Raw genomic sequence first — 23,911 nt, forward strand, 5'->3', positions numbered from 1 at the left:
TCCCATTCACTCCCATTCTACACAACCCCAATGGATCAAACCCCTTCCCATTCACTCCCATTCTACACAATCCCAATGGATCAAACCCCTTCCAATTCACTCCCATTGTACACAATCCCAATGGATCAATCCCCTTCCCATTCACTCCCATTCTACACAATCCCAATGGATGAAACCACTTCCTCTTCACTCCCATTCCACACAATCCCAATGGATCAAACCCCTTCCCATTCACTCCCATTCTACACAATCCCAATGGATGAAACCCGTTCCTCTTCACTCCCATTCCACACAATCCCAATGGATCAAACCCCTTCCCATTCACTCCCATTCTACACAATCGCAATGGATGAAACCCCTTCCTCTTCACTCCCATTCCACACAATCCCAATGGATCAAACCCCTTCCAATTCACTCCCATTGTACACAATCCCAATGGATGAAACCCCTTCCTCTTCACTCCCATTCTACACAATCCCAATGGATCAATCCCCTTCCCATTCACTCCCATTCTACACAATCCCAATGGATCAAACCCCTTCCCATTCTCTCCCATTCTACACAATCCCAATGGATCAATCCCCTTCCCATTCACTCCCATTCTACACAATCCCAATAGATCAAACCGCTTCCTCTTCACTCCCATTCTACACAATCCCAATGGATCAACCCCCTTCCCATTCACTCCCATTCAACACAATCCCAATGGATCAAACCCCTTCCCATTCAATCCCATTCTACACAATCCCAATGGATCAAACCCCTTCCAATTCACTCCCATTGTACACAATCCCAATGGATCAATCCCCTTCCCATTCACTCCCATTCTACACAATCCCAATGGATGAAACCCCTTCCTCTTCACTCCCATTCCACACAATCCCAATGGATCAAACCCCTTCCCATTCACTCCCATTCTACACAATCCCAATGGATGAAACCCCTTCCTCTTCACTCTCATTCCACACAATCCCAATGGATCAAACCCCTTCCCATTCACTCCCATTCTACAGAATCCCAATGGATGAAACCCCTTCCTCTTCACTCCCATTCCACACAATCCCAATGGATCAAACCCCTTCCAATTCACTCCCATTGTACACAATCGCAATGGATGAAACCCGTTCCTCTTCACTTCCATTCTACACAATCCCAATGGATCAATCCCCTTCCCATTCACTCCCATTCTACACAATCCCAATGGATCAAACCCCTTCCCATTCTCTCCCATTCTTCACAATCCCAATGGATCAATCCCCTTCCCATTCACTCCCATTCTACACAATCCCAATGGATCAAACCGCTTCCCATTCACTCCCATTCTACACAATCCCAATGGATCAATCCCCTTCCCATTCACTCCCATTGTACACAATCCCAATGGATCAAACCCCTTCCCATTCTCTCCCATTCTACACAATTCCAATGTATCAATCCCATTCCCATTCACTCCCATTCTACACAATCCCAATGGATCAATCCCTTTCCCATTCACTCCCATTCTACACAATCCCAATGGATCAGACCGCTTCCTCTTCACTCCCATTCTACACAATCCCAATGGATCAACCCCCTTCCCATTCACTCCCATTCAACACAATCCCAATGGATCAAACCCCTTCCCATTCAGTCCCATTCTACACAATCCCAATGGATCAAACCCCTTCCAATACACTCCCATTGTACACAATCCCAATGGATCAATCCCCTTCCCATTCACTCCCATTCTACACAATCCCAATGGATGAAACCCCTTCCTCTTCACTCCCATTCCACACAATCCCAATGGATCAAACCCCTTCCCATTCACTCCCATTCTACACAATCCCAATGGATGAAACCCCTTCCTCTTCACTCCCATTCTACACAATCCCAATGGATCAAACCCCTTCCCATTCACTCCCATTCTACACAATCCCAATGGATGAAACCCCTTCCTCTTCACTCCCATTCCACACAATCCCAATGGATCAAACCCCTTCCAATTCACTCCCATTGTACACAATCCCAATGGATGAAACCCCTTCCTCTTCACTCCCATTCTACACAATCCCAATGGATCAATCCCCTTCCCATTCACTCCCATTCTGCACAATCCCAATGGATCAAACCACTTCCCATTCTCTCCCATTCTACACAATCCCAATGGATCAATCCCCTTCCCATTCACTCCCATTCTACACAATCCCAATGGATCAAACCGCTTCCCATTCACTCCCATTCTACACAATCTCAATTGATCAATCCCCTTCCCATTCACTCCCATTGTACACAATCCCAATGGATCAAACCCCTTCCCATTCTCTCCCATTCTACACAATCCCAATGGATCAATCCCCTTCCCATTCACTCCCATTCTACACAATCCCAATGGATCAAACCCCTTCCCATTCACTCCCATTCTACACAATCCCAATGGATCAATCCCCTTCCCATTCACTCCCATTCTACACAATCCCAATGGATCAAACCCCTTCCCATTCACTCCCATTCTACACAATCCCAATGGATCAATCCCCTTCCCATTCACTCCCATCCCACACAATCTCGATGATTTGTAGTGAGATTGTGAAAGAGATTTACTGCTGATCTAGGGACAAGGATTGTCTGTAATGTTTCGGAAATTGATACTTTCAGAACTTCGAGATGCATTCAAGGAATTTGACAAGGATAAAGATGGATTCATTAATTGCAAGGACCTTGGAAACTGCATGAGGACAATGGGTTACATGCCAACGGAGATGGAACTCATCGAACTTTCCCAGATTATGAGTGAGTTCAATCTTTCCCAATCTTTAAATGCAGTGTAGAGCTCCCTCTACATTACCCTGACAGTGTGTCCCCCACTTTATACCCAGTGTCAGCATCGAGCGCTCCCAGGACAGGTACAGCACGGGTTAGATACAGTGTAGAGCTCCCTCTATATTACCATGACAGTGTGTCCCCCACTTTATACCCAGTGTCAGCATCGAGCGCTCCCAGGACAGGTACAGCACGGGTTAGATACAGTGTAGAGCTCCCTCTATATTACCATGACAGTGTGTCCCCCACTTTATACCCAGTGTCAGCATCGAGCGCTCCCAGGACAGGTACAGCACGGGTTAGATACAGTGTAGAGCTCCCTCTACATTACCCTGACAGTGTGTCCCCCACTTTATACCCAGTGTCAGCATCGAGCTCTCCCAGGACAGGTACAGCACGGGTTAGATACAGTGTAGAGCTCCCTCTACATTACCCTGACAGTGTGTCCCCCACTTTATACCCAGTGTCAGCATCGAGCTCTCCCAGGACAGGTACAGCACGGGTTAGATACAGTGTAGAGCTCCCTCTACATTACCCTGACAGTGTGTCCCCCACTTTATACCCAGTGTCAGCATCGAGCTCTCCCAGGACAGGTACAGCACGGGTTAGATACAGTGTAGAGCTCCCTCTACATTACCCTGACAGTGTGTCCCCCACTTTATACCCAGTGTCAGCATCGAGCTCTCCCAGGACAGGTACAGCACGGGTTAGATACAGTGTAGAGCTCCCTCTACATTACCCTGACAGTGTGTCCCCCACTTTATACCCAGTGTCAGCATCGAGCTCTCCCAGGACAGGTACAGCACGGGTTAGATACAGTGTAGAGCTCCCTCTATATTACCCTGACAGTGTGTCCCCCACTTTATACCCAGTGTCAGCATCGAGCTCTCCCAGGACAGGTACAGCACGGGTTAGATACAGTGGAGAGTTCCCTCTACATTACCCTGACAGTGTGTCCACCACTTTATACCCAGTGTCAGCATCGAGCTCTCCCAGGACAGGTACAGCACGGGTTAGATACAGTGTAGAGCTCCCTCTATATTACCCTGACAGTGTGTCCCCCACTTTATACCCAGTGTCAGCATCGAGCTCTCCCAGGACAGGTACAGCACGGGTTAGATACAGTGTAGAGCTCCCTCTACATTACCCTGACAGTGTGTCCCCCACTTTATACCCAGTGTCAGCATCGAGCTCTCCCAGGACAGGTACAGCACGGGTTAGATACAGTGTAGAGCTCCCTCTACATTACCCTGACAGTGTCCCCCACTTTATACCCAGTGTCAGCATCGAGCTCTCCCTGGACAGGTACAGCACGGGTTAGATACAGTGTAGAGCTCCCTCTACATTACCCTGACAGTGTGTCCCCCACTTTATACCCAGTGTCAGCATCGAGCCCTCCCAGGACAGGTACAGCACGGGTTAGATACAGTGTAGAGCTCCCTCTACATTACTCTGACAGTGTGTCCCCCACTTTATACCCAGTGTCAGCATCGAGCTCTCCCAGGACAGGTACAGCACGGGTTAGATACAGTGTAGAGCTCCCTCTACATTACCCTGACAGTGTCCCCCCCACTTTATACCCAGTGTCAGCATCGAGCTCTCCCAGGACAGGTATAGCACGGGTTAGATACAGTGTAGAGCTCCCTCTACATTAACCTGACAGTGTGTCCCCCACTTTATACACAGTGTCAGCATCGAGCTCTCCCAGGACAGGTACAGCACGGATTAGATACAGTATAGAGCTCCCTCTACATTACCCTGACAGTGTGTCCCCCACTTTATACCCAGTGTCAGCATCGAGCTCTCCCAGGACAGGTACAGCACGGGTTAGATACCGTGTAGAGCTCCCTCTACATTATCCTGACAGTGTGTCCCCCACTTTATACCCAGTGTCAGCATCGAGCTCTCCCAGGACAGGTACAGCACGGGTTAGATACAGTGTAGAGCTCCCTCTACATTACCCTTACAGTGTGTCCCCCACTTTATACCCAGTGTCAGCATCGAGCTCTCCCAGGACAGGTACAGCGCGGGTTAGATACAGTGTAGAGCTCCCTCTACATTACCCTGACAGTGTGTCCCCCACTTTATACCCAGTGTCAGCATTGAGCTCTCCCAGGACAGGTACAGCACGGGTTAGATACAGTGTAGAGCTCCCTCTACATTACCCTGACAGTGTGTCCCCCACTTTATACCCAGTGTCAGCATCGAGCTCTCCCAGGACAGGTACAGCACGGGTTAGACACAGTGTAGAGCTCCCTCTACATTACACTGACAGTGTGTCCCCCACTTTATACCCAGTGTCAGCATCGAGCTCTCCCAGGACAGGTACAGCACGGGTTAGATACAGTGTAGAGCTCCCTCTACATTACCCTGACAGTGTGTCCCCCACTTTATACCCAGTGTCAGCATCGAGCTCTCCCAGGACAGGTACAGCGCGGGTTAGATACAGTGTAGAGCTCCCTCTACATTACCCTGACAGTGTGTCCCCCACTTTATACCCAGTGTCAGCATTGAGCGCTCCCAGGACAGGTACAGCACGGGTTAGATACAGTGTAGAGCTCCCTCGACATTATCCTGACAGTGTGTCCCCCACTTTATACCCAGTGTCAGCATTGAGCTCTCCCAGGACAGGTACAGCACGGGTTAGATACAGTGTAGAGCTCCCTCTACATTACCCTGACAGTGTCCCCCAACTTTATACCCAGTGTCAGCATCGAGCTCTCCCAGGACAGGTGCAGCACGGGTTAGATACAGTGTAGAGCTCCCTCTACATTACCCTGACAGTGTGTCCCCCACTTTATACCCAGTGTCAGCATTGAGCTTTCCCAGGACAGGTACAGCACGTGTTAGATACAGTGTAGAGCTCCCTCTACATTACGCTGACAGTGTGTCCCCCACTTTATACCCAGTGTCAGCATCGAGCTCTCCCAGGACAGGTACAGCACGGGTTAGACACAGTGTAGAGCTCCCTCTACATTACCCTGACAGTGTGTCCCCCACTTTATACCCAGTGTCAGCATCGAGCTCTCCCAGGACAGGTACAGCACGGGTTAGATACAGTGTAGAGCTCCCTCTACATTACCCTGACAGTGTGTCCCCCACTTTATACCCAGTGTCAGCATCGAGCTCTCCCAGGACAGGTACAGCGCGGGTTAGATACAGTGTAGAGCTCCCTCTACATTACCCTGACAGTGTCCCCCCACTTTATACCCAGTGTCAGCATCGAGCTCTCCCAGGACAGGTGCAGCACGGGTTAGATACAGTGTAGAGCTCCCTCTACATTACCCTGACAGTGTGTCCCCCACTTTATACCCAGTGTCAGCATCGAGCTCTCCCAGGACAGGTACAGCACGGGTTAGATACAGTGTAGAGCTCCCTCTACATTACCCTGACAGTGTGTCCCCCACTTTATACCCAGTGTCAGCATCGAGCTCTCCCAGGACAGGTACAGCACGGGTTAGACACAGTGTAGAGCTCCCTCTACATTACCCTGACAGTGTGTCCCCCACTTTATACCCACTGTCAGCATCGAGCTCTCCCAGGACAGGTACAGCACGGGTTAGATACAGTGTAGAGCTCCCTCTACATTACCCTGACAGTGTGTCCCCCACTTTATACCCAGTGTCAGCATCGAGCTCTCCCAGGACAGGTACAGCGCGGGTTAGATACAGTGTAGAGCTCCCTCTACATTACCCTGACAGTGTGTCCCCCACTTTATACCCAGTGTCAGCATTGAGCGCTCCCAGGACAGGTACAGCACGGGTTAGATACAGTGTAGAGCTCCCTCTACATTACCCTGACAGTGTGTCCCACACTTTATACACAGTGTCAGCATCGAGCTCTCCCAGGACAGGTACAGCACGGGTTAGATAGGATGGAGGTGAAATTGCCAGGGTTCTGAGGGAGATGAGGGGGCCCTCTCTCTCCGGGATGGAGGATGGAGGTGACATTGCCAGGGTTCTGAGGGAGATGAGGGACCCTCTCTCTCCGGGATGGAGGATGGAGGTGACATTGCCAGGGTTCTGAGGGAGATGAGGGGACACTCTCTCTCCGGGATGGAGGATGGAGGTGACATTGCCAGGGTTCTGAGGGAGATGAGGGACCCTCTCTCTCTCCGGGATGGAGGATGGAGGTGACATTGCCAGGGTTCTGAGGGAGATGAGGGGACCCTCTCTCTCCGGGATGGAGGATGGAGGTGACATTGCCAGGGTTCTGAGGGAGATGAGGGACCCTCTCTCTCCGGGATGGAGGATGGAGGTGACATTGCCAGGGTTCTGAGGGAGATGAGGGGACCCTCTCTCTCCGGGATGGAGGATGGAGGTGACATTGCCAGGGTTCTGACGGAGATGAGGGGACCCTCTCTCTCCGGGATGGAGGATCGAGGTGACATTGCCAGGGTTCTGAGGGAGATGAGGGGATCCTCTCTCTCCGGGATGGAGGATGGAGGTGACATTGCCAGGGTTCTGAGGGAGATGAGGGGACACTCTCTCTCCGGGATGGAGGATGGAGGTGACATTGCCAGGGTTCTGAGGGAGATGAGGGGACACTCTCTCTCAGGGATGGAGGATCGAGATGACATTGCCAGGGTTCTGAGGGAGATGAGGGACCCTCTCTCTCCGGGATGGAGGATGGAGGTGACATTGCCAGGGTTCTGAGGGAGATGAGGGGACACTCTCTCTCCGGGATGGAGGATGGAGGTGACATTGCCAGGGTTCTGAGGGAGCTGAGGGACCCTCTATCTCCGGGATGGAGGATGGAGGTGACATTGCCAGGGTTCTGAGGGAGATGAGGGGACCCTCTCTCTCCGGGATGGAGGATGGAGGTGACATTGCCAGGGTTCTGAGGGAGATGAGGGACCCTCTCTCTCCGGGATGGAGGATGGAGGTGACATTGCCAGGGTTCTGAGGGAGATGAGGGACCCTCTCTCTCTCCGGGATGGAGGATGGAGGTGACATTGCCAGGGTTCTGAGGGAGATGAGGGACCCTCTCTCTCCGGGATGGAGGATCGAGGTGACATTGCCAGGGTTCTGAGGGAGATGAGGGGACACTCTCTCTCCGGGATGGAGGATGGAGGTGACATTGCCAGGGTTCTGATGGAGATGAGGGGACACTCTCTCTCTCCGGGATGGAGGATGGAGGTGACATTGCCAGGGTTCTGAGGGAGATGAGGGACCCTCTCTCTCTCCGGGATGGAGGATCGAGGTGACATTGCCAGGGTTCTGAGGGAGATGAGGGGATCCTCTCTCTCCGGGATGGAGGATGGAGGTGACATTGCCAGGGTTCTGAGGGAGATGAGGGACCCTCTCTCTCCGGGATGGAGGATCGAGGTGACATTGCCAGGGTTCTGAGGGAGATGAGGGGATCCTCTCTCTCCGGGATGGAGGATCGAGGTGACATTGCCAGGGTTCTGAGGGAGATGAGGGGATCCTCTCTCTCCGGGATGGAGGATGGAGGTGACATTGCTAGGGTTCTGAGGGAGATGAGGGGACCCTCTCTCTCCGGGATGGAGGATGGAGGTGACATTGCCAGGGTTCTGAGGGAGATGAGGGACCCTCTCTCTCCGGGATGGAGGATCGAGGTGACATTGCCAGGGTTCTGAGGCAGATGAGGGGACACTCTCTCTCCGGGATGGAGGATGGAGGTGACATTGCCAGGGTTCTGAGGGAGATGAGGGACCCTCTCTCTCCGGGATGGAGGATCGAGGTGACATTGCCAGGGTTCTGAGGGAGATGAGGGACCCTCTCTCTCTCCGGGATGGAGGATGGAGGTGACATTGCCAGGCTTCTGAGGGAGATGAGGGACCCTCTCTCTCCGGGATGGAGGATGGAGGTGACATTGCCAGGGTTCTGAGGGAGATGAGGGGACCCTCTCTCTCCGGGATGGAGGATCGAGGTGACATTGCCAGGGTTCTGAGGGAGATGAGGGGACACTCTCTCTCCGGGATGGAGGATGGAGGTGACATTGCCAGGGTTCTGAGGGAGATGAGGGACCCTCTCTCTCCGGGATGGAGGATGGAGGTGACATTGCCAGGGTTCTGAGGGAGATGAGGGGTCCCTCTCTCTCCGGGATGGAGGATGGAGGTGACATTGCCAGGGTTCTGAGGGAGATGAGGGGACCCTCTCTCTCCGGGATGGAGGATGGAGGTGACATTGCCAGGGTTCTGAGGGAGATGAGGGGACCCTCTCTCTCCGGGATGGAGGATGGAGGTGACATTGCCAGGGTTCTGAGGGAGATGAGGGTACCTCTCTCTCCGGGATGGAGGATGGAGGTGACATTGCCAGGGTTCTGAGGGAGATGAGGGGACCCTCTCTCTCCGCGATGGAGGATGGAGGTGACATTGCCAGGGTTCTGAGGGAGATGAGGGGACACTCTCTCTCCGGGATGGAGGATCGAGGTGACATTGCCAGGGTTCTGAGGGAGATGAGGGGACCCTCTCTCTCCGCGATGGAGGATGGAGGTGACATTGCCAGGGTTCTGAGGGAGGACATGGAACCGTCACATCTGGAGCTTCCTCAGCTCTCGTTCTAATTTGTCAAAGTGCGGAAAAGGCAACTGGATTGAATCACCATTCTTCCTCCCTCTCCTTCTCTCTATCTCTCTCTCTCTACTCCTTTGTGCCTGTCTCTGGGTGTATTCCTGTCTGTCTCTCTCTCTCTGTCTCGCTGTCTGTCTCTCTCTCTCTCTGTCTGTCTCTCTCTATCTCGCGCTCTTTTCACTTTCCCTGTCACTTCTTTGTCTCTCTCTGTCTCCCCCTCACTTTCTCTCTCTCTCTCTCTCTGTCTCTCTCTCTCTCTCTGTCTCTCTCTCTCTGTCTCTCTGTCTCGCTCTCTGTCTGTCTGTCTCTATCTCGCGCTCTTTTCACGTTCCCTGTCACTTCTTTGTCTCTCTCTGTCTCCCCCTCACTTTCTCTCTCTCTCTCACTCTGTCTCTCTCTCTCTCTGTCTCCCTCTCTCCTTCTCCCTCTGCCTGTCTCTCCTTCTGTATAACCCTCACTCTTTCTCCTTGTCACTTTCTCTGTCCCTTGCGTGCTCTCTCTGTCTCTCCCTCCTGCTCTCTCTCTCTGTCTCTGTCTCTTTCTCAATTCTGTCTGTCCCTCTCTCTATGTCTCCCTCTCTCTCTGTCTCTCTGTCTCTCTCTCTCTCTGTCTCCATCTCTCTGTCTGTCTATCTGTCTCACTCTCTCTCTGTCTCTGTTTCTCTCTCTGTATCTCTCTGTCTGTCTGTCTCTCTCTCTCTGTCTCTCTCTCTCTGTCACTCTCTGTCTCCATCTCTCCCTCTGTCTGTCTCTCTCTCTCTGTCTCCATTTCTCTCTCTCTATCTCTTTTTGTCTCTGTCTCTCTGTCTCTGCCTGTCTCTCTGTCTCTCTCCATGTCTCTGTCTGTCTGTCTCTGTCTCGCTCTCTGTCTGTCTTTATCTCTGTCTGTCTCTGTTTCTCTCTCTCTATTTCTCTCTCTCTCTCTGTCTCTCTCTGTCTCTGCCTGTCTGTCTGTCTCTCTCTCTCTCCCTTGTTTTTTCCTCTTCTGTCATTCTCTCTGTCCACCCCTCTCTCTGTCTCTCCATCTCTCTCTCTGCTACCCCCCTCTGTCCCTCTCTCTTTCTCCTTCCCTCTCTCTCTCTCCTTCTAGCTGGTGGGCGGGTTGATTTTGAAGATTTTCTGGAGCTGATGTCTCCGAAGCTGTTGGCTGAGACAGCCGACATGATCGGGATGAAGGAACTCCGCGATGCCTTCAGAGAGGTGAGCCAGGGAGACCCACTCAGAGAGAGCCAGGGAGACCCACTCAGAGAGAGCCAGGGAGACCCACTCAGAGAGAGCCAGGGAGACCCACTCAGAGAGAGCCAGGGAGATCCACTCAGAGAGAGACAGGGAGATCCACTCAGAGAGAGACAGGGAGATCCACTCAGAGAGAGACAGGGAGATCCACTCACACACAGAGAGAGACAGGGAGATCCACTCAGAGAGAGCCAGGGAGATCCACTCAGAGAGAGCCAGGGAGATCCACTCACACCCAGAGAGAGACAGACAGATCCACTCAGAGAGAGCCAGAGAGACCCACTCAGAGAGAGCCAGGGAGACCCACTCACACCCAGAGAGAGACAGGGAGATCCACTCACACTCAGAGCGAGACAGGGAGATCCACTCATAGAGAGCCAGGGAGACCCACTCAGAGAGAGCCAGGGAGATCCACTCACACTCAGAGAGAGACAGGGAGATCCACTCACACTCAGAGAGAGCCAAGGAGATCCACTCACACCCAGAGAGAGCCCGGGAGATCCACTCACACCCAGAGAGAGACAGGGAGATCCGCTCACACTCAGAGAGAGCCAGGGAGATCCACTCAGAGAGAGCCAGGGAGATCCACTCAGAGAGAGAGCCAGGGAGATCCACTCAGAGAGAGCCAGGGAGATTCACTCACACCAGAGAGAGACAGGGAGGTACACTCACACTCAGAGAGAGACATGGAGATCCGCTCACACTCAGAGAGAGCCAGGGAGATCCACTCACACCCAGAGAGAGACAGGGAGATCCGCTCACACTCAGAGAGGTGAGCCAGGGAGATCCACTCACACCCAGAGAGAGACAGGGAGATCCACTCACACCCAGAGAGAGACAGGGAGATCCACTCACAATCAGAGAGAGACAGGGAGATCCACTCACACCCAGAGAGAGACAGGGAGATCCGCTCACACTCAGAGAGAGACATGGAGATCCACTCACACCCAGAGAGAGCCAGGGAGATCCACTCACACTCATGGAGAGACATTGAGATCTGCTCACACTCAGAGAGAGCCAGGGAGATCCGCTCACACCCAGAGAGAGCCAGGGAGATCCACGCACATACAGAGAGAGACATGGAGATCCGCTCACACTCAGAGAGAGCCAGGGAGATCCACTCACACCCAGAGAGGGACAGGGAGATCCGCTCACACTCAGAGAAGTGAGCCAGGGAGATACACTCGCACTCAGAGAGAGACATGGAGATCCGCTCACACTCAGAGAGAGCCAGGGAGATCCACTCACACCCAGAGAGAGACAGGGAGATCCGCTCACACTCAGAGAGAGCCAGTGAGATCCACTCACATCCAGAGAGAGACAGAGAGATCCACTCACACTCAGAGAGATGAGCCAGGGAGATCCACTCACACCCAGAGAGAGACAGGGAGATCCGCTCACACTCAGATACAGACAGGGAGATCCGCTCACACCCAGAGAAGTGAGCCAGGGAGATCCACTCACATCCAGAGAGAGACAGGGAGATCCGCTCACACTCAGAGAGGTGAGACAGGGAGATCCACTCACACCCAGAGAGAGACAGGGAGATCCGCTCACACTCAGAGAGGTGAGCCATGAGATCCACTCACACCCAGAGAGAGACAGGGAGATCTGCTCACACTCAAAGGGGTGAGCCATGGAGATCCACTCACACCCAGAGAGAGACAGGGAGATCCGCTCACACCCAGAGAGGTGAGCCAGGGAGATCCCCTCACACCCAGACAGACACAGAGAGATCCGCTCACACTCAGAGAGAGCCAGGGAGATCCACTCACACTCAGAGAGGTGAGCCAGGGAGGTCCACTCACACCCAGAGAGAGACCGGGAGATCCGCTCACACTCAGAGAGAGCCAGAGAGATCCACTCACACTCAGGGATGTGAGCCAGGGAGATCCGCTCACACTCAGAGAGAGCCAGGGAGATCCACTCACATTCAGAGAGAGTCAGGGAGATCCACTCATACTCAGAGAGAGTCAGGGAGATCCACTCACACTCAGAGAATTTCTGGGTGGTCCACTCACACCCAGAGCGGACCAGAGAGATCCACTCACACTCAGAGAGAGCCAGGGAGATCCACTCACACTCAGAGCCAGGGAGATCCACGCACACCCAGAGAGAGTCGGGGAGATCCACTCACACTCAGAGAGATCCACGGAGATCCACTCACACCCAGAGAGAGCCAGGGAGATCCACTCACACTTAGAGAGAGCTACGGAGATCCACTCACACTCAGAGAGAGCCAGGGAGATCCACTCACACTCAGAGAGAGCCAGGGAGATACACTCGCACTCAGGGAGAGACAGGGAGATCCACTCACACTCAGAGAGAGCAACGGAGACCCACTCACACTCAGAGGGAGCCCCAGAGATCCACTCACACTCAGAGAGAGCCACGGAGATCCACTCACACTAATAGAGAGCCACATAGATCCACTCACACTCAGAGAGAGCATGGGAGACCCACTCACACTCAGAGAGAGAGTCAGGGAGATCCACTCACACTCAAAGACAGCCAGGGAGATACACTCACACCCAGCAAAGTGAGCCAGGGCGATCCACTCACATCCAGAGAGATCCAGGGAGATCCACTCACACTCAGAGAGAGCCAGTGAGATCCACTCACACTCAGAGAGAGCCAGAGAGATCCACTCACACTCAGAGGGAGCCAGGGAGATCCATTCACACCCATCGGTCCAGAGAGAGCCAGAGAGATCCACACACACTCAGAGAGAGCCAGATAGATCCACTAACACCTTGAGAGAGCCCGGGAGATCCACTCACATTCAGAGAGAGCCATGGAGATCCACTCACACTCAGAGAGAGAGCCAGAGAGATCCGCTCACACTCAGAGAGAGCCATGGGCATACACCCACACTCAGAGAGCCAGATAGATCCATCCACACACAGAGAGAGCCAAAAAGATCCACTCACACTCAGAGAGAGCCAGAGAGATCCACTCATACTAAATGAGAGCCGGGGAGATCCACTCACACTCGGAGAGAGTCAGGGACATCCACTCACATTCAGAGAGAACCAGTGAGATCCACTCACACTCAGATAGAGCCAGAGAGGTCCATTCACACTCAGAGAGAGCCAGGGAGATCCACCCACACTCAAAGAGAGTCAGGGAGATCCACTCACACTCAGAGAGGTGAGCCAGGGAGATCCCCTCACACCCAGACAGACACAGAGAGATCCGCTCACACTCAGAGAGAGCCAGGGAGATCCACTCACACTCAGAGAGGTGAGCCAGGGAGGTCCCCTCACACCCAGACAGACACAGAGAGATCCGCTCACACTCAGAGAGAGCCAGGGAGATCCACTCACACTCAGAGAGGTGAGCCAGGGAGGTCCACTCACACCCAGAGAGAGACCGGGAGATCCGCTCACACTCAGAGAGAGCCAGAGAGATCCACTCACACTCAGGGATGTGCGCCAGGGAGATCCGCTCACACTCAGAGAGAGCAAGGGAGATCCACTCACATTCAGAGAGAGTCAGGGAGATCCACTCATACTCAGAGAGAGTCAGGGAGATCCACTCACACTCAGAGAATTTCTGGGAGGTCCACTCACACCCAGAGCGGACCAGAGAGATCCACTCACACCCAGAGAGAGACAGGGAGATCCGCTCACACTCAAAGGGGTGAGCCATGGAGATCCACTCACACCCAGAGAGAGACAGGGAGATCCGCTCACACCCAGAGAGGTGAGCCAGGGAGATCCCCTCACACCCAGACAGACACAGAGAGATCCGCTCACACTCAGAGAGAGCCAGGGAGATCCACTCACACTCAGAGAGGTGAGCCAGGGAGGTCCACTCACACCCAGAGAGAGACCGGGAGATCCGCTCACACTCAGAGAGAGCCAGAGAGATCCACTCACACTCAGGGATGTGAGTCAGGGAGATCCGCTCACACTCAGAGAGAGCCAGGGAGAGCCACTCACATTCAGAGAGAGTCAGGGAGATCCACTCATACTCAGAGAGAGTCAGGGAGATCCACTCATACTCAGAGAGAGTCAGGGAGATCCACTCACACTCAGAGAATTTCTGGGAGGTCCACTCACACCCAGAGCGGACCAGAGAGATCCACTCACACCCAGAGAGAGACAGGGAGATCCGCTCACACTCAAAGGGGTGAGCCATGGAGATCCACTCACACCCAGAGAGAGACAGGGAGATCCGCTCACACCCAGAGAGGTGAGCCAGGGAGATCCCCTCACACCCAGACAGACACAGAGAGATCCGCTCACACTCAGAGAGAGCCAGGGAGATCCACTCACACTCAGAGAGGTGAGCCAGGGAGGTCCACTCACACCCAGAGAGAGACCGGGAGATCCGCTCACACTCAGAGAGAGCCAGAGAGATCCACTCACACTCAGGGATGTGAGTCAGGGAGATCCGCTCACACTCAGAGAGAGCCAGGGAGAGCCACTCACATTCAGAGAGAGTCAGGGAGATCCACTCATACTCAGAGAGAGTCAGGGAGATCCACTCACACTCAGAGAATTTCTGGGAGGTCCACTCACACCCAGAGCGGACCAGAGAGATCCACTCACACTCAGAGAGAGCCAGAGAGATCCACACACACTCAGAGAGAGCCAGATAGATCCACTAACACCTTGAGAGAGCCCGGGAGATCCACTCACATTCAGAGAGAGCCATGGAGATCCACTCACACTCAGAGAGAGAGCCAGAGAGATCCGCTCACACTCAGAGAGAGCCGTGGGCATACACCCACACTCAGAGAGCCAGATAGATCCATCCACACACAGAGAGAGCCAAAAAGATCCACTCACACTCAGAGAGAGCCAGAGAGATCCACTCATACTAAATGAGAGCCGGGGAGATCCACTCACACTCGGAGAGAGCCAGGGACATCCACTCACATTCAGAGAGAACCAGTGAGATCCACTCACACTCAGATAGAGCCAGGGAGATCCATTCACACTCAGAGAGAGCCAGGGAGATCCACCCACACCCAGAGAGAGTCAGGGAGATCCACTCACACTCAGATAGAGCCAGAGTGATCCACTCACACTCAGATAGAGGAGACCGGGAGATCAACTCGCACCCAGAGAGTGTCATGGAGATCCACTCACACACAGCGAAGTGAGCCAGGGAGATCCACTCACACCCAGAGAGAGCCAGGGAGATCCACTCACACTCACAGCGAGTCATGGAGATCCACCCACACTCAGAGAGAGCCAGGCAGATCCACCCACACTCAGAGAGAGCCAGGGAGATCCACCCGCACTCAGAGAGAGCCAGGGAGATCCGCTCACACCCAGAGAGAGCCAGGGAGATCCACGCACATACAGAGAGAGACATGGAGATCCGCTCACACTCAGAGAGAGCCAGGGAGATCCACTCACACCCAGAGAGGGACAGGGAGATCCGCTCACACTCAGAGAGGTGAGCCAGGGAGATGCACTCAGAGAGAGACATGGAGATCCGCTCACACTCAGAGAGAGCCAGGGAGATCCACTCACACCCAGAGAGAGACAGGGAGATCCGCTCACACTCAGATAGAGCCAGTGAGATCCACTCACATCCAGAGAGAGACAGAGAGATCCACTCACACTCAGAGAGATGAGCCAGGGAGATCCACTCACACCCAGAGAGAGACAGGGAGATCCGCTCACACTCAGATACAGACAGGGAGATCCGCTCACACCCAGAGAAGTGAGCCAGGGAGATCCACTCACATCCAGAGAGAGACAGGGAGATCCGCTCACACTCAGAGAGGTGAGCCAGGGAGATCCACTCACACCCAGAGAGAGACAGGGAGATCCGCTCACACTCAGAGAGGTGAGCCATGAGATCCACTCACACCCAGAGAGAGACAGGTAGATCCGCTCACACTCAAAGGGGTGAGCCATGGAGATCCACTCACACCCAGAGAGAGACAGGGAGATCCGCTCACACCCAGAGAGGTGAGCCAGGGAGATCCCCTCACACCCAGACAGACACAGAGAGATCCGCTCACACTCAGAGAGAGCCAGGGAGATCCACTCACACTCAGAGAGGTGAGCCAGGGAGATCCACTCACACCCAGAGAGAGACAGGGAGATCTGCTCACACTCAGAGAGGTGAGCCATGAGATCCACTCACACCCAGAGAGAGACAGGGAGATCCGCTCACACTCAAAGGGGTGAGCCATGGAGATCCACTCACACCCAGAGAGAGACAGGGAGATCCGCTCACACCCAGAGAGGTGAGCCAGGGAGATCCCCTCACACCCAGACAGACACAGAGAGATCCGCTCACACTCAGAGAGAGCCAGGGAGATCCACTCACATTCAGAGAGAGTCAGGGAGATCCACTCATACTCAGAGAGAGTCAGGGAGATCCACTCACACTCAGAGAATTTCTGGGAGGTCCACTCACACCCAGAGCGGACCAGAGAGATCCACTCACACTCAGAGAGAGCCAGGGAGATCCACTCACACTCAGAGCCAGGGAGATCCACGCACACCCAGAGAGAGTCGGGGAGATCCACTCACACTCAGAGAGATCCACGGAGATCCACTCACACCCAGAGAGAGCCAGGGAGATCCACTCACACTCAGAGAGAGCTACGGAGATCCACTCACACTCAGAGAGAGCCAGGGAGATCCACTCACACTCAGAGAGAGCCAGGGAGATCCACTCGCACTCAGGGAGAGATAGGGAGATCCACTCACACTCAGAGAGAGCAACGGAGACCCACTCACACTCAGAGGGAGCCCCAGAGATCCACTCACACTCAGAGAGAGCCACGGAGATCCACTCACACTCATAGAGAGCCACAGAGATCCACTCACACTCAGAGAGAGCATGGGAGACCCACTCACACTCAGAGAGAGAGTCAGGGAGATCCACTCACACTCAAAGACAGCCAGGGAGATACACTCACACCCAGCAAAGTGAGCCAGGGCGATCCACTCACATCCAGAGAGATCCAGGGAGATCCACTCACACTCAGAGAGAGCCAGTGAGATCCACTCACACTCAGAGAGAGCCAGAGAGATCCACTCACACTCAGAGGGAGCCAGGGAGATCCATTCACACCCATAGATCCAGAGAGAGCCAGAGAGATCCACACACACTCAGAGAGAGCCAGATAGATCCACTAACACCTTGAGAGAGCCCGGGAGATCCACTCACATTCAGAGAGAGCCATGGAGATCCACTCACACTCAGAGAGAGAGCCAGAGAGATCCGCTCACACTCAGAGAGAGCCGTGGGCATACACCCACACTCAGAGAGCCAGATAGATCCATCCACACACAGAGAGAGCCAAAAAGATCCACTCACACTCAGAGAGAGCCAGAGAGATCCACTCATACTAAATGAGAGCCGGGGAGATCCACTCACACTCGGAGAGAGCCAGGGACATCCACTCACATTCAGAGAGAACCAGTGAGATCCACTCACACTCAGATAGAGCCAGGGAGATCCATTCACACTCAGAGAGAGCCAGGGAGATCCACCCACACTCAGAGAGAGTCAGGGAGATCCACTCACACTCAGATAGAGCCAGAGTGATCCACTCACACTCAGAGAGAGGAGACCGGGAGATCAACTCACACCCAGAGAGTGTCATGGAGATCCACTCACGTGCAGAGAGAGCCAGGGAGATCCACCCACATTCAGAGAGAGCCAGGGAGATCAACTCTCAATCAGAGAGAGTCAGGGAGATCCGCTCACGCTCAGAGAGAGCCACGGAGATCCACTCACACACAGCGAAGTGAGCCAGGGAGATCCACTCACACACAGAGAGATCCAGGGAGATCCACTCACACTCAGAGCGAGTCATGGAGATCCACCCACACTCAGAGAGAGCCAGACAGATCCACCCACACTCAGAGAGAGCCAGGGAGATCCACCCGCACTCAGAGAGAGCCAGGGAGATCCGCTCACACTCAGAGAGAGCCAGGGAGATCCACTCACACTCAGAGAGAGCCAGGGAGATCCGCTCACACTCAGAGAGAGCCAGGGAGATCCACCCACGCTCAGAGAGAGCCATGGAGATCCACTCACACTCAGAGAGAGCCAGGGAGATCCGCTCACACTCAGAGAGATCCAGGGAGATCCGCTCACACAGAGAGCGCCAGGGAGATCCACTCACGCTCAGATGAGCCAGGGAGATCCGCTTACACTTAGGGAGAGACAGGGAGATCCACTCACACTCAGAGAGAGCCAGGGCGATCCGCTCACACTCAGAGAGAGCCAGGGAGTTCCACTCACACTAAGGAAGAGCCAGGGAGATCCGCTCACACTCAGATGAGCCAGGGAGATCCACTCACACTCAGAGAGAGCCAGCGAGATCCACTCACACCCAGCGAAGTGAGCCATGGAGATCCACTCACAATCAGATAGAGCCAGGGATATCCACTCACGCCCATTAAAGTGAGCCAGGGAGAGCCACTCACATCCAGAGAGAGCCTGTGAGATCCACTCACACTCAGAGGGAGCCAGGAGATCCACTCACACACAGAGAGAGCCAGAGAGAGCCAGAGAGATCCACGCACACTCAGAGAGAGCCAGATAGATCCACTAACACCCCGAGAGTGAGCCCGGGAGATCCACTCACACTCGGTGAGAGCCATGGAGATCCACTCACACTCAGAGAGAGTCATGGAGATCCATCCACACTCATAGAGAGCCAGGGAGATCCACTCACACTCAGAGAGAGCCAGGGAGATCCGCTCACACTCAGAGAGAGCCAGGGAGATCCACCCACGCTCAGAGAGAGCCATGGAGATCCACTCACACTCAGAGTGAGCCGGGGAGATCCGCTCACACTCAGAGAGATCCAGGGAGATCCGCTCACACTCAGAGAGTGCCAGGGAGATCCACTCACGCTCAGATGAGCCAGGGAGATCCGCTCACACTCAGGGAGAGACAGGGTGATCCACTCACACTCAGAGAGAGCCAGGGAGATCCGCTCACACTCAGAGAGAGCCAGGGAGTTCCACTCACACTAAGGAAGAGCCAGGGAGATCCGCTCACACTCAGATGAGCCGGGGAGATCCACTCACACTCAGAGAGAGCCAGGGAGATCCACTCACACTCAGAGTGCCAGGGAGAGCCACTCACACTCAGAGAGAGCCTGGGAGATCCACTCACACACAGAGAGAGCCAAGGTGATCCATGCACACTCAGAGAGCCAGGGAGATCCACTCGTACTCAGAAAGAGCCAGGGAGATCCGCTCACACACAGAGAGAGCCATGGAGATCCACTCACACTCAGAGAGAGCCGGGGAGATCTGCTCACACTCAGATAGAGCCATGGAGATCCACTCACACTCAGAGAGAGCCAGAGAGATCCACTCACACTCATAGAGAGGAGACAGGGAGGTACACTCACATTCAGAGAGAGCCAAGGTGATCCACTCACACTCAGAGAGGCACGAGGGTGATGAGGGAGGAGGGAGGGGAGGAGGAGGTAGTGAGAAAGAAAATGGAGGGAGAGGAGGGGAGGAGGGAGGGAGGAGGGGAGTGGAGGGTATGAGCAGGTGGTGGGCGGGAAAGTGGAGGGAGAATGGGTCGAGCGAATGGAGGTGGAGGGAGAGGAGGTGGGAGAGGAGTGGTAGTGAATAGAGTGATGCGGTGGAATGGGTGAGGTGGAGGGGGGTTGATGTGGAGGGAGAGGAGGTGTATGAGCGGGATGAGGTGGAGGGATAGTTAGAGAGGAGGTAGAGGAGGGAATGAGGTGGAGGAGAGTTGAGGTGGAGGGAGAGAATTTGGAGGAGGCAGGATGATGTGGAGGGAGTGGAATTGGAGGGAGAGGAGGTGGAGGAGGGGCGATGATGTGGGGAGAGGAGGTGGAGGAAGGTTGCGATGGAGGGAGAAGAGGTTTGGAGGGGGATGAGGTGGAGGGAGCTGAGTTGGAGGGCGAGGAGGAGGAGGGGTTGAGGTGGAGGAGGGTTGAGGTGGAGGTGGGTTGAGGTATAGGGAGAGGATGTAGAGGAGGGGATGGGGTGGAGGGAGAGGAGTCGGAGGGAGAGGCGGAGGAGGAGGGGAGGAGTTGGAGGGAGAGGAGGTGGAGGGAGAGGAGATGGAGGGAGAGGAGGTGGAGGATGAGAAGGTAAAGGAGGGGATCAGGTGGAGGAGGGTTGAGGTGGGGGGACAGGAGTTGGAGGGAGGGGAGATGGAGGAGGGAGTATGAGGGGGTAGGAGAGGAGTTGGAGGGAGAGGAGGTGGAGGAGGGGGAGGAGTTGGAGGGAGAGGAGGTGGAGGGTGAGGAGATGGAGGGAGAGGAGGTGGAGGATGAGAAGGTAAAGGAGGGGATCAGGTGGAGGAGGGTTGAGGTGGGGGGACAGGAGTTGGAGGGAGGGGAGATGGAGGAGGGAGAATGAGGGGGTAGGAGAGGAGTTGGAGGGAGAGGAGGTGGAGGAGGGGGAGGAGTTGGAGGGAGAGGAGGTGGAAGGTGATGAGACGGAGGAGGGAGGATGAGGGGGTGGGAGAGGAGTTGGAGGGAGAGGAGGTGGAGGATGAGAAGGTGAAGGAGGGGGGAGGAGAGGAGTTGGAGGAAGAGGAGGTGGAGGAGGGAGAGGAGTTGGAGGGAGAGGAGGTGGAGGAGGGAGGATGAGGGGGTGGGAGAGGAGTTGGAGGGAGAGGAGGTGGTGGGAGCGGAGTTGGAGGGAGAGGGGGTGGGAGAGGAGGTGGAGGAGTTGGAGGGAGAGGAGTTGGAGGGTGATGAGATGCAGGAGGGAGGATGAGGGGGTGGGAGAGGAGTTGGAGGGAGAGGAGGTGGAGGAGGGAAGATGAGGTGGAGGGAGAGGAGGTGGAGGAGGGAGGATGAGGTGGAGGTGGAGCGAGAGGAGGTGGAGGAGGGAAGATGAGGTGGAGGGAGAGGAGGTGGAGGAGGGAGGATGAGGTGGAGGTGGAGCGAGAGGAGGTGGAGGAGGGGAGGAGTTGGAGGGAGACAAGTTGGAGGGAGAGGAGTTGGAGGGCGATGAGATGCAGGAGGGAGGATGAGGGCGTGAGAGGGGAGTTGGAGGGAGAAGAGGTGGGGGACGAGAAGGTAAAGGAGGGGATCAGGTGGAGGAGGATTGAGGGACAGGAGTTGGAGGGAGGGGAGATGGAGGAGGGAGAATGAGGGGGTGGGAGGGGAGTTGGAGGGAGAGGAGGTGGGGGACGAGAAGGTAAAGGAGGGGACCAGGTGGAGGAGGGTTGAGGGACAGGAGTTGGAGGGAGGGGAGATGCAGGAGGGAGGAGACATGATAATGTGGTGTACAGATGTAAGAGGAGTGATGGAGGGACTCGCCAATGAGGAACTCACTGGCATTCCCTCGCTGTCTCCAGTTTGATGCCAATCGGGATGGGAAGATCAGTACTCCGGAACTGCGGGAAGCCATGAAGAAGCTGATGGGGGAGCAGCTCCCCTCCAGGGAGATCGAGGAAATTCTCCGGGACGTTGACCTGAATGGCGACGGCTTGGTGGACTTCGAGGGTAAGTGCAGACGGGCTGCAGAGTCAGGAGCAAAGCCGCTCGGCCCCTCGGGCCTGCTCCCTCATCTGAAAGATCGAGGCCTGATTGTGACCGCGATCCCGCATTCCTGCCTCCCCCCTCCCCCCAATGACCTATAACTCCCCCCTCGTGGATCAAGAATCTCTCCAGATCGGCCTTAAAAATATTCCCAGTGTCCGCTCCTGCTGCCTTTTGAGGAAGAGAGTTGTGGAGACTCACAGTGTGTGGTTGTGTAGATGGGACAAAGCAAGAGGCAACAACAGCATAAGAGGTAACGATAGCCAGATGGTGACAGGAAGGAACGGAGAGTACAAACATTAGAAAAACACCAACAAATTGGGTCAAAAAAGGAATAAACTTGTAACAAGGTAAAATGGACGGCTCTTTAGTTAAATAGTTAAACACACATAACATTCAACACATTGGCAGCACAGACTGAGGTTATGGTCTGAGAGCAAATACAGCGACGCGCGGTTGCAAGGAGACCAAAACTGGGAACGAAATATCCAGGGGACGTAACTTTTCGTGAGGGGCGGTCAGGAAGGAAAGGGTGCTGGGGCCGCGTCGTTAGCCCGAGATGGAACAAATACAGTCGCCAAAAAATGATCTTGGATCGGAAGACGGAGAATCCACACGGGCGGACGTGAGAAATAACGAGGAGGAGAGGCACTGGTGGGAGTGATCTACACGTCGCCAAACGGTAGTTAGACTGGAGAATGGGGAATAAATCAGGAGTTAATAAAGGCAGGTTAAAAATGGAGTACTTTAATCTTCGTGCGGATTGGGTAAGTCAAGTTGGCAGAGGGAGCCGTGAGGTAGAATTCAGAAAGTGGATTCAACAGTTTCATCGAACAATAATGGGGCTCGGTGTTGACACTGTAGAAAACGCTGCAGCGTTTTACGATGGCGTCATCTGGCCCCGATAAGTAGGGACCCAGCTGCCGAAATGGGCGCCATGGGTCCAAGCAACAATACTGAGTGAGCGCCGCACTGTCAGAGGGTCAGTACTGAGGGAGTGCCGCACTGTCAGAGGGTCAGTACTGAGGGAGTGCCGCACTGTCAGAGGGTCAGTGCTGAGGGAGTGCCGCACTGTCAGAGGGTCAGTACTGAGGGAGTGCCGCACTGTCAGAGGGTCAGTACTGAGGGATTGCTGCACTGTCAGAGGGTCAGTACTGAGGGAGTGCCGCACTGTCAGAGGGTCAGTACTGAGGGAGTGCTGCACTGTCAGAGGGTCAGTACTGAGGGAGTGCTGCACTGTCAGAGGGTCAGTACTGAGGGAGTGCCGCACTGTCAGAGGGTCAGTGCTGAGGGAGTGCCGCACTGTCAGAGGGTCAGTACTGAGTGAGTGCCGCACTGTCAGAGGGTCAGTGCTGAGGGAGTGCCGCACTGTCAGAGGGTCAGTACTGAGGGAGTGCCGCACTGTCAGAGGGTCAGTACTGAGGGAGTGCCACACTGTCAGAGGGTCAGTACTGAGGGAGTGCCGCACTGTCAGAGGGTCAGTACTGAGTGAGTGCCGCACTGTCAGAGGGTCAGTACTGAGGGAGTGCAGCACTGTCAGAGGGTCAGTACTGAGGGAGTGCTGCACTGTCAGAGGGTCAGTGCTGAGGGAGTGCCGCACTGTCAGAGGGTCAGTACTGAGTGAGTGCCACACTGTCAGAGAGTCAGTACTGAGGGAGTGCTGCACTGTCAGAGGGTCAGTGCTGAGGGAGTGCCGCACTGTCAGAGGGACAGTACTGAGGGAGTGCTGCACTGTCAGAGGGTCAGTACTGGGGGAGTGCTGCACTGTCAGAGGGTCAGTACTGAGGGAGTGCTGCACTGTCAGAGGGTCAGTACTGAGGGAGTGCTGCACTGTCAGGGGTCAGTACTGAGGGAGTGCCGCAC

At 54.7% G+C, this 23,911-nt stretch overlaps 1 protein-coding gene across 1 annotated transcript in view; it reads left to right on the top strand.

The window, feature by feature from the left end:
• The window catches only part of LOC140410137 (calcium-binding protein 1-like), a 177,232-nt gene that overhangs the window by 147,939 nt on the left and 5,382 nt on the right, over positions 1 to 23,911 (top strand). Inside the window, exons 3-5 of the mRNA XM_072498089.1 lie at positions 2,638 to 2,772; positions 10,427 to 10,536; positions 21,865 to 22,012. Of these exons, the coding sequence (XP_072354190.1) occupies positions 2,638 to 2,772; positions 10,427 to 10,536; positions 21,865 to 22,012 (393 nt within the window). The remainder of the gene's footprint in view (positions 1 to 2,637; positions 2,773 to 10,426; positions 10,537 to 21,864; positions 22,013 to 23,911) is intronic.

This window comes from Scyliorhinus torazame, chromosome 4 (assembly GCF_047496885.1).
Source record: "Scyliorhinus torazame isolate Kashiwa2021f chromosome 4, sScyTor2.1, whole genome shotgun sequence".
In the NCBI taxonomy this organism is placed as follows: domain Eukaryota; kingdom Metazoa; phylum Chordata; class Chondrichthyes; order Carcharhiniformes; family Scyliorhinidae; genus Scyliorhinus; species Scyliorhinus torazame.